The sequence below is a fragment of the Pagrus pagrus genome (genome assembly GCF_965226575.1).
Source record: "Pagrus pagrus genome assembly, chromosome: 13".
Lineage (NCBI taxonomy): Eukaryota > Metazoa > Chordata > Actinopteri > Spariformes > Sparidae > Pagrus > Pagrus pagrus.
In genome coordinates, this window is record NC_140197.1 from 15,296,508 (window position 1) to 15,307,374 (window position 10,867).

Consider the following 10,867-nt stretch of genomic DNA (forward strand, 5'->3'; position numbering starts at 1 on the left):
GGCTGAACGAGACACAGCAGTCCGCATTGGATTCGGGTGAAATTTGTATTTTTGGCGAATATTTTAAAGAAAAAATGGCCTTTTTCATGAAAACGTCGGCCGATTTTTTCAATAGCTTCCAGGTCTTTGGACCGATTGACTCAAAATTTCTCCCAGACGTGGTCCTATACTGGCTGAACGAGACACAGCAGTCCGCATTGGATTCGGGTGAAATTTGTATTTTTGGCGAATATTTTAGTGAGAGGGACAATGTTTCATGAGGCTGGCTTAAGGCTGAGGCTAGGGTTAGGGTTAGGGTTAGGGTTATGGGGCTAGGGTTAGGGTTACGGTCGTCTTTTGACCGATTGACTCGAAATTGCACACGCATGTCCTCCTCACTGGTGGAATGAGGCTCGCCGGTTTTGGTTGGATTCTGGTGGAATTTGTATTTTTGGTGAATATTTTAAAGAAAAAAATGGCCTTTTTCATGAAAACGTCGGCCGATTTTTTCAATAGCTTCCAGGTCTTTGGACCGATTGACTCAAAATTTCTCCCAGACGTGGTCCTATACTGGCTGAACGAGACACAGCAGTCCGCATTGGATTCGGGTGTAATTTGTATTTTTGGCGAATATTTTAAAGAAAAAATGGCCTTTTTCATGAAAACGTCGGCCGATTTTTTCAATAGCTTCCAGGTCTTTGGACCGATTGACTCGAAATTTCTCCCAGACGTGGTCCTATACTGGCTGAACGAGACACAGCAGTCCGCATTGGATTCGGGTGAAATTTGTATTTTTGGCGAATATTTTAGTGAGAGGGACAATGTTTCATGAGGCTGGCTTAAGGCTGAGGCTAGGGTTAGGGTTAGGGTTAGGGTTATGGGGCTAGGGTTAGGGTTACGGTCGTCTTTTGACCGATTGACTCGAAATTGCACACGCATGTCCTCCTCACTGGTGGAATGAGGCTCGCCGGTTTTGGTTGGATTCTGGTGGAATTTGTATTTTTGGTGAATATTTTAAAGAAAAAAATGGCCTTTTTCATGAAAACGTCGGCCGATTTTTTCAATAGCTTCCAGGTCTTTGGACCGATTGACTCGAAATTTCTCCCAGACGTGGTCCTATACTGGCTGAACGAGACACAGCAGTCCGCATTGGATTCGGGTGAAATTTGTATTTTTGGCGAATATTTTAAAGAAAAAATGGCCTTTTTCATGAAAACGTCGGCCGATTTTTTCAATAGCTTCCAGGTCTTTGGACCGATTGACTCGAAATTTCTCCCAGACGTGGTCCTATACTGGCTGAACGAGACACAGCAGTCCGTATTGGATTCGGGTGAAATTTGTATTTTTGGCGAATATTTTAAAGAAAAAAATGGCCTTTTTCATGAAAACGTCGGCCGATTTTTTCAATAGCTTCCACACTGCAAAAAAGGAATTTCAAGAAAGTAAAAAAAGCCTTGTAACAAGAAAATAAGTCTTATTTTTTGTCCAAAAAGAATATTAATCTTGTCAAGCATGTTTTACGTTAGAAAAAATGTCTCATTTTAAGAAAGTATGCCTTACTTTTTCTTGATAAGATATTCTAGCTAATTTTGAGCTAGAATGAACCAGAAACAGAGTATAAAAATGTTTTACGATAAAACCCAGTGGGGCAACAAGATTATTTGCCTTATTTTAAGAATAAGACCATTTAAACAACGTCTCAATTTAAGAATGCCATGAAACAAGGACAATTAAAGGTTTTTATTATTATTATTTTCATTACAGGAACCTGCTGCTTCATATCTAACATATTAAGATGACAGCAGACTGGTCTATACAACACAATCTACAACATAATACAAATAATCATGTTGGATGAAAACTGCATGGCCCACAAACAAAACAAAATGACCAAAAATGGCCAAAATGAAATGACCCTTGACTCAATTGCATCCTGCATCACAAAGTAGAAAAGACCATGCTTATGCAGCATCAGCATTTCACTGCTAATTGATTGTTCATTTGAAGAAAAAAGAATCATGAAACAACAAAAACAAAAACAATGGTCAAGAAGCACAGTTTGTCTATGAGAGGCAAACACATTAAGTGTGCCTTTTACAGTCTATCAGACGAGGCTCTGTGTAGCCCAAGCACATCTCCCAGATAATATTTTGTAGGGACATATGTCACATCCTTGTGAGTATAACTGTAATATGGAGTGAAATCTACCAGATTATCAGATGTTATGAGTTCAGTTGCTTGTGCCATGTTTGGAATCTCTATTGTATATGCCATGTAATTTCTATCATAGCGAACAGTAGTATGCTGCTGCAACTCAAAACAATATAACGATGAGTTAATTACATAGATATTGCTCACAAGTCCGAACTCAGGCAAATCATTGGAATTAACAGCAGTTACAAGTAATGTTTTCTCCCGTATATATTTATTACCATTTAGATTAATCCATTTAACAGACACTGCATTGTTTATGTCATCATTCCCAAGGAAAGCCTTTGCTTTTTCTTTCAAATACGACATGTTGCGTATTTCTGAAGTTGGTCCCAATGCACACTCGTTAGAAAAAATTGGGTGTTCAGAATGACTTACATTTTGACAACATTCATACATTTGATTATGCCTTATTAAAGACTTGCAAACATTTCGAAAATTTAGTTTTGAGGCCCACTGTTTGAAAAAACAATGTTTTGATTCAAATCTCATGCACATGTGACGGACCATTGGTCCCAGGAGTTTTATCTGCGATGGAGCATGAATCAAATAATGTTGTTTTGGGGTAATGTTGTTATCAGGGAAAACACTTTTCATATGTTTTAAATGCTGTTCAATTAGTCTTTTCAACTTGTTAATTGTCTGTAGACCAATGACAGGAGCAAACAAAATTTTAACAATTTCTATGAGTTCAAGAATTATTTTGTAGTATTCAGTATCTTTAGCTGTATCAATAAGAAATGGCAATATTTTTAGTAGAACAATCATTTGGCCTGAGGATTGCTTCAATTTACTATCACTTGAAGCTAATGTGCTGTAAGCTATAGGGCTTGGTTTGTCTCTGACATCAAGTGGAGAGTAGGGAAATCCAGTTAATGCGCTATTGACGACATCCAAGTCTAGTTGACCTAAAAGAACTAACTGTTTTAACACAGACTTTATTTCTAATGGAGCAATGCCTTCAAGAATTATATGCATCATATCCTGAGGTGTTTGTTCGATCAGGTTAAAGGCTGGAAATTGTACCAGCTTGCTCCTTCTGTTAATGCCAAACGTAGTCTTTAAACTGTTTCTAAGATACTCAGTATTTGCCCTCTCAATGTCATCACACTGTCGAACATGTCTTTCTAGTGTCCTTAGCTCAAAGTTGCCTTCGTCAAAATACATTTGCATGTCCTCAAACGAACATTCACACTGCCGGCACTTACTATAGGCGAAACCAACACCCTCTTTAAATCCACAAAGCTCATGTTGTGCTAAGGTGTCTCCACATATCGAAACTAATGCTCCAAATATTTTACGTTCACCATTCGCAGTTTGAATATTAACACCATCATATAGCATTTCTAGGTCCTCATACAACCTGCCCAAAATTCCATCCACTCCACATTCAGACAACTCCCTCTTCTTGGCAATAGCAAGTAGACGGATTGCAGCGAGTTTTGATCTATATTTTGGATTAATGTTTCCTAAGGTATAGTAAACCATTAGCAACTTATTCTTGGAAGCATGAGAACCAAGTGGGTTGCAGATTTCAATGTCATCAGAGTAAATGATTATCTGTAAAGCAGAAGGCCGGGCTGAAAATAAAGGGTGGGATTTCATGAGCTCTCCATCTATGATGTCATACAGATAGCCACTTCTGTATTTTTGCGGCTGATCTATCATTTCTAAAACTTTTGGATGGGACAATAACTGTTCTAAACTGTTAATCAGAGGTACATAATGAAAACATTTGGTTACTGTGGAGAGGACCCTTTTTGTCCCTTTTTTCTTCAAGCAGGCCGTATACCCAACAGAAACCTCCTCTGACTCCACAAAATTGAAATTTTCCTTTATCACATTGTCCTGCCTGTATGTTGTTGCAACAGAGGAAAATGGATCCTCAATCCGGTCAAATACTGCCATCGCTTCCTTTTCAAGTTCACTTCCTTGATGTTGCTGGAATACAGTTTGTAGCTGACTCCTCAGATTAGTCACCAACAGAGCTTGATATTGCTGCATTGCTGCCAAGACATCATTCACACCTCTCTGAAAAACAGGCAAGAAAAGAAGAGAAAATTAAATCCAAACAGTCTAGTTTTAAAATTATTAGCATACAATCTCTTTTATAAGGAATATGAATATAAATAAGAGTAACATCAACACAATGATGCTTTTCAATTAATTTACAGGACATTAAAAGTAAATTCAAAATATGAAGTTATCATAACTAGATAGCAGAGAGCAAGGCATTATTAAATATCAAGTCTCATGGATAGATTCAAGTTAAGTTGCAGCTAAGGGAGACTAATAAGGTAACTGTGAACTGACTTGATTTTTTTTTCATCACACAATATTTTAAACTACAGGCACCAGCCCAGATGTGCAAAATTCAGTGAGTGAGAGGTTGACCTATGCATAGTACAGTTCAAAACAAGAGCACTCAACATTACCACTTCAGATCTACTAATTTCCAAGCTTGGACTTATACAGATAATCAACAGAGCCACAGATGGCCTAATTGTAGTTGTATGTAGACAAACCTGTGAAAGATGGTTTTTTTCTCTTGCAGTCAACATAATAGCAGTAGCTTGTCTGCTCAGAGTGTTACACCTCAGATCATCCTTTAAAAAAAGAAAAGAAAAGAAAAAGAAAATTAAACGTATAATAAAACACACTGTTGTCACACACGGATATGCTGTCATAAAAAAATAACATTTTATGACAATTCAGTTGAGATTTATTTTGGAATTGTGAGAAAAATGATGATAGGATTTAGCTGGTTGTAGTTGTGTACTGAAGGAAACAACAAACTTACCTCTGACTGACATGCAGAAGAGTCCACAGCAGGACATGACACAACAGTCACTGCATCTTGCACCCTGTTTTCCACCACTGCTTCCTCCGTTGGATGCTCTCTGTTTTCCACCGTCGCATCACCTGGCCTGTATGCCCACACGTTTCGGTCCACTGCTGGTGAAGCTTCACGGCTTGAGGTCGCTGTTGTCCCCTCTCTCGGCGAGTTGCTGCTGCCACTTTCCAGGTGTTCATGGTGGTTTCTTCGAATGTGATACCACAGTGAGTTGTAGACGCGATACTCTTTGGTGCATCCATCAATTCCACAAACAACGCGAAAATCTGGACTGCGACTGTGAGCAGTGTTGATATGACTCAATAAAGACTTGAGAGTGAGAGCCACAAACACAAAACAAATAACACAGCGCCAAATCATTTTCCCGTTTTTAGCCTGCTTTAACTAGCTGCCAAGTCCGACCACCTTTGCCGCTGAACCGAAGATGACCTGGTGATACATCACGTGATAAAGGTACGTACCATTATTCCGTGTCTCATAACGGCAGAAACGACTTTCCATTTATAAATTATCCCGTAAATGTGACTCGATTTTAATAATTATAAAGTCATATGAACTTATTTAGATAAATATAGTTGGTATAAATGCAAAATAAATGTATTTAGCCTGAGCGTCCACCCCCGCACCCTCTTGGAAGATGGTACAATCCACCCTGTCGCGCTTTTTTTTTTTTTCTCTCTCTCCCACTTGGAGGAGTCCGTTAATTTGAAACGCACAGCTACTCGGAGGTCACCTGCCGCAGCTCTAAATTCATTGTTGATTGAGGATATTAAAATCAAAAAAATATGGACAAACTGGACGAGGTTGCAATTGCCACACTCAAAGGTATGCTACAAGGGTTACTTTTATGTTGTGCTGGTGTTATATTTAATGTAGTTAGTTAACCTAGCTTAACAGTTGTGGATTTGCGGCTAATGGGCTAAAGTTTAACTAGCCTAAACTACATTTAAAAAAACAGGCTGGCCTTGCATGATTTCCATCTAGAAATAGGTTTAGCCTAATTAAGCTTTGAGACCAGTATTTTTTTTTAATATCAAGGGCTGTAAATGCTGAAAATGTAACTGCACATGCCCAGGCCGAACCGGAGCCGTAGGCCTCCCCTCCCCCCACCCTTGTGGATTCCCGGCTAATGGGCTAAAGTTTAGCCGCTAAACTACATGTTTCTTGGCCCTGACTGTCACTTTTCTATATTCCAGCTGCTAATATTGGAGAAGACTTGTTCCTCTCGCTTTCCCGAGACGACATCAAAGACCTCTTTCCTGGTCCTGAAAATTTCTTGAGGCGCAGGGCTATATGGCTTGTTGTAAATAAAGATGAAAAGGTCAGTATTTCACAGTATAAGCTGCTGTTTAACAGTACCACACTTTTCCAATATCACAGTCATTGTTTTAGACATTTCTGCTTTGAGTCCCTTTCAACAGTGGATATAAAATAAAAAAGTGATTTTTTTTCAAGTTTTTTTTAGTTCCCAAAATGATAATGCATGTTTATTAAACTAACAAGTAGGAACATTCTATGAGTTACTCAATAAATGTTTGTGTAAATGTGTTTTAGGTGGATACTGCTGCTGAAATTCAGCAGTCACCCCCCACTGGCGCCAGTGACCTTTCAAACGAGGAGGCCAATACTTCTAAATTTCTGACTATGTCCAACCCAGAATACATAGTCTTCACAGACAGTGAGCTTGAACAGGTGCGATGCTCCTACTTTGAGCAGAAACGGCTGGGGACTGAGGACAATGTAACCTTGTCCAAGGAGCTCTTCTGCCGACTGATAAGAAACACTATGACTAATATGATCTCCATCGCAAGAGCCGCAGAGGACTCCAGATACCCCACCAGACATGAGGTGAATGCCATGGCAAAGCGATTGGTGGAGTACTATCCAATGATAAAAGACAGGTCATCAAACAGTGAGTGGGTGAGTAGATTTTTGTCACTTTTGCTTGTTGCTGATATTATGTTAATACTGAGACTTAGATAATTTCTATACAGTGCTAAATCAGACAGAAAGTTCAAATGGAGCTAAACATTACCAAAAGCTGTAATTACAGTATAAGAAAGCTTCATCTTTTTTGAATGTTTGCTATGTATGCCTTGCAGGAGCATGTTGCCAAAAAGCTCAGGAAGAGACTCTCAAATGTCAGAAGTCCAAGGAAGGCCAAAGGTCCTCCTTCAAAGAAACCACGACAAGAAGTCAGTTTAGACATTTCAACTACTGACTATGATGGAGATTCCAGTGCATCCACCGTTATTCTGGAACGGTCACCTGTTAGTCCCATGGGCATCCCAGTACAGCGGTCACCTAGAACCAGCACCCCAGCACAGAACCGGGACAGCAGTGATGAAGAAAGTATGTATTGTGTTACGTAAATATAATTTGTTAGTTTGGAAATCTCATGTCCCCTTTCCACCATAACGTCCCTGTAATGTCTTCAGCTTGTTCAGTTGACGTCATGGACAGCCAGAAAATCCAAGCAAGACACTACAAGACCCTCCAAGAAATGTACAAGTCAAAAAAGCCAAACAAAGCTGCTGTAACTCATTTGCTGAACCTGGAATTTGAGTCTCGAAGACGCTTCATCACCTCTGATGTTTTAAAGGAGCAAGACAGAGCAACAAAGATTCTAGAGGCCTACCCTTGTTTCAGAGAACTGGATCACGTAAGTAATGTTGGTCCCACTTCGTTCACATTTTCAGCTCTTCTAAGGACTCAGTTTAGCATGACATAATTAGCATAATGTTTATATATCTTGCACATTATAGATTTTTAGTCTATTAGATTTTAGTCATCAGAATGTAAGACAATAACTTTTTTTCAGTAATTTTTCTTTCTTTATATGAATTTTACTATTTTTCAGGTGCTGGATGAGCTGCAGCGTATACTCCAACCGACCAACTCCCAGTACATATCAGAGGTCCAGAACAGATGGGCAACCTTCTTCTCCAAGGTCCAGTTTTATGGCGTCATGAAGAAGGCAATGAAGCCTCCTAAATCTTTGAATGGAGGTGAAGTCACAATACATTGACTTGCTAATTTTATATAATAATGTCTTTTAATTATTTATGTAATTTTGTGTTACAGTTACTTATGGTACCACCTTGTTTTGTGCTTTTTTTCATTAAACCAGTGGAGCATATCACAGCTGTCTTCAGAGCCCTGCCACTGCTCTTTCCATCCAGCACTATGCCACCGAAGAAACTGGGCTCAAGCAGCGAGGCTCTTTTCCATGTCCTTGCGGTGAGATTTACAGACTTACTGAAACATTTCATAATATATGTTCCAGTTTTTCAGGCATACATTTTATATTAGGTTTAGTACATTTTAGATAAACTTTTATCATTTCAAAAGGTCTAAAGGGGAAGTCTGTACTTAAAGCGAAATTCCGGCGTAAGTGTAAACCATGGTCAAACACACCGTAACACCGAGTTAGACCCCCCCTCAATTTGCCCGACCGCTACATTCACGAGATCCACCAACTTCAGCAAATACCGCAATATCGCCACACACGGCGCTCTCCGGATCCACTGTCTGACCGCAACCAAAACGCCACCATTTGCCCAAAATAATGCTCAGAACTGCACCAAATGTCATCAATAGTACACACAGGGTCCCAGCACGTAGTACGAGTTGTCAAACATCTGCTAGCTTTGCCTGTTTTCTTTAGCAAGGAGACCAGATACAACTCACCTACTTCTCCTCCGGAGCCGCTGGTTGGTGAGGAAGCCCTGACGAGTCGATCACCGAGTGCACCGGCAAAAAACGTAAATTTAAAAATGCTCATTTGCGCCTATATCGTGGCCAGCACTCGATAATAATAGTTATAAAGTGATATGCAAGATAAAAAAAAAAACAAACTCTGATTGTATTTCCACGAGGTAATTGTTGATTGAGCTGCGGAACTCTCGGTGATCGACTCGTCAGGGCTTCCTCACCAACAAGCTGCTCCAGCAAGAGAAGTAGGTGAGTTGTATCTGGTCTCCTTGCTAAAGAAAACAGGCAAAGCTAGCAGATGTTTGACAACTCGTACTACGTGCTGGGACCCTGTGTGTACTATTGATGACATTTGGTGCAGTTCTGAGCATTATTTTGGGCAAATGGTGGCGTTTTGGTTGCGGTCAGACAGTGGATCCGGAGAGCGCCGTGTGTGGCGATATTGCGGTATTTGCTGAAGTTGGTGGATCTCGTGAATGTAGCGGTCGGGCAAATTGATCTCTCGAGGGGGGGTCTAACTGGTGTTACGGTGTGTTTGACCATGGTTTACACTTACGCCGGAATTTCGCTTTAATTTATTACTAACTTTGTTGGAACTTGCAGTGCTGAATGCTGAGGGATTACTCTAAGTGTTTTAAAGTACAATATGATTTCACTAATGTTCTATTCCAGGTCAAAGTTTATGTTATTTGTAATGCTTTTCTAATCTTCTTGATTGTTTTTTGTCATCTAGACTTCTGAGGATCCTGATGGTTTCATGCGGCAGCGACCCCTGTCTTCTCCGGTTCTGCTCATTTCTGAGGACAACTGCATGATCGCCATTGGAAACACACCAGTGACCACCTTCACCATGGACAGACTTAATGAGGGACTTCTCTACCTCATGGCATATTACTATGCCCTGCACATGACCTACCCAAAGTGCATTTCTACACTACTGTCAGTACTGCAGACCGAGGTACTTCAGGATTCAATTCATGAGCAGGATTTGACCCACCACTACAAAAAAGCGATTGGTGAGTGGAAGTCATTCAGTGAGTGAGTCACTTTGTTTGTCACTCTGCCCCACCCTGCCTGATGTAAGAATTTCAAAGAAAGTTGATGTTCTGTTTAAAGAAAATGTTCATCACAGTTAGACACATTGTTTTTGAGATTGAAATCCTTTCCTGTGGGATATTATGCTGCAAAGCAGCTGCAACATGATGTTTAGTTGCAATGGTATGCTGCTACTGCTGTATTATTATTTTGATAGAGAAGTTCAAATCAAAACTGGCTTTTCAATCTGTTTGATTATGATGGATCTGGAATGTGTAAGTGAAGTGCTCCTTTTTTTGATGTTGAATTGAGCAATTGTGTTGCAAAGTTAATAAAAAAAAATTAATGAGAAAGTTTTGGTATCTTGATTTAAGACAACATCACTTATATTTGTTATGCTGTTTTAAGAAATTATGTCTTATTTTAACTACTTTTCTGCTCTATCAATCCCAGATTAAGACGTAATTTCTTAAATTTAATGTAGTGAAGAGACTTAAATTCTAATTTTGAGTAATTTTATCTTACATTAGTGTTTTTTCATTGCTTGTTTTAGAAGAATTTGGATTAATTTAAGATTTTCTGTCTAGTTTAAAATCTCATTTTAGTCTTTCTGAGCTAAGAAATTTGGTCTTATTTTAAGAATTCTTGTCAAGCAAAAAAAGCTTACCCCATTGGCAGATTTTTTTGCTTGATACAAGATAATTTGATTGAATATAAGAATATTTTACTTATTTCTAGAAGGGCTGTTTTTGCAGTGCAGGTCTTTGGACCGATTGACTCGAAATTTCTCCCAGACGTGGTCCTATACTGGCTGAACGAGACACAGCAGTCCGCATTGGATTCGGGTGAAATTTGTATTTTTGGCGAATATTTTAAAGAAAAAATGGCCTTTTTCATGAAAACGTCGGCCGATTTTTTCAATAGCTTCCAGGTCTTTGGACCGATTGACTCAAAATTTCTCCCAGACGTGGTCCTATACTGGCTGAACGAGACACAGCAGTCCGCATTGGATTCGGGTGAAATTTGTATTTTTGGCGAATATTTTAGTGAGAGGGACAATGTTTCATGAGGCTG

General features: G+C 39.4%; 1 protein-coding gene across 2 annotated transcripts; it reads left to right on the forward strand.

Annotated features, from left to right (window-relative positions):
* Positions 1-5,749: 5,749 nt before the first annotated feature.
* On the forward strand, positions 5,750-10,207 carry LOC311267605 (uncharacterized protein). 2 transcript variants are annotated; one of them, XM_084370760.1, is made up of 8 exons: positions 5,750-5,869; positions 6,241-6,365; positions 6,599-6,964; positions 7,147-7,396; positions 7,483-7,706; positions 7,905-8,052; positions 8,175-8,284; positions 9,492-10,207. In XM_084370760.1, exons 1-8 carry the CDS (start codon positions 5,830-5,832, stop codon positions 9,798-9,800), a joined length of 1,572 nt encoding a protein of 523 aa, XP_084226886.1. In that variant the 5' UTR covers positions 5,750-5,829; the 3' UTR covers positions 9,801-10,207. The 2 variants fall into 2 exon arrangements, with proteins under 2 accessions (XP_084226886.1, XP_084226887.1); XM_084370761.1 differs by lacking the exon at positions 9,492-10,207 and adding an exon at positions 8,712-8,913.
* The last annotated feature ends 660 nt before the right edge of the window (positions 10,208-10,867 follow it).

What these genes read in the sequence shown, in the direction of transcription:
- LOC311267605 (XM_084370760.1), top strand. Translation starts at nt 5,830, where the DNA reads ATGGACAAACTGGACGAGGTTGCAATTGCCACACTCAAAG. An exon ending in GGTCATCAAACAGTGAGTGG is followed by an intron (nt 6,965 to 7,146) that starts GTGAGTAGATTT and finishes TATGCCTTGCAG; the next exon opens with GAGCATGTTGCCAAAAAGCT. An exon ending in GTTTCAGAGAACTGGATCAC is followed by an intron (nt 7,707 to 7,904) that starts GTAAGTAATGTT and finishes ACTATTTTTCAG; the next exon opens with GTGCTGGATGAGCTGCAGCG.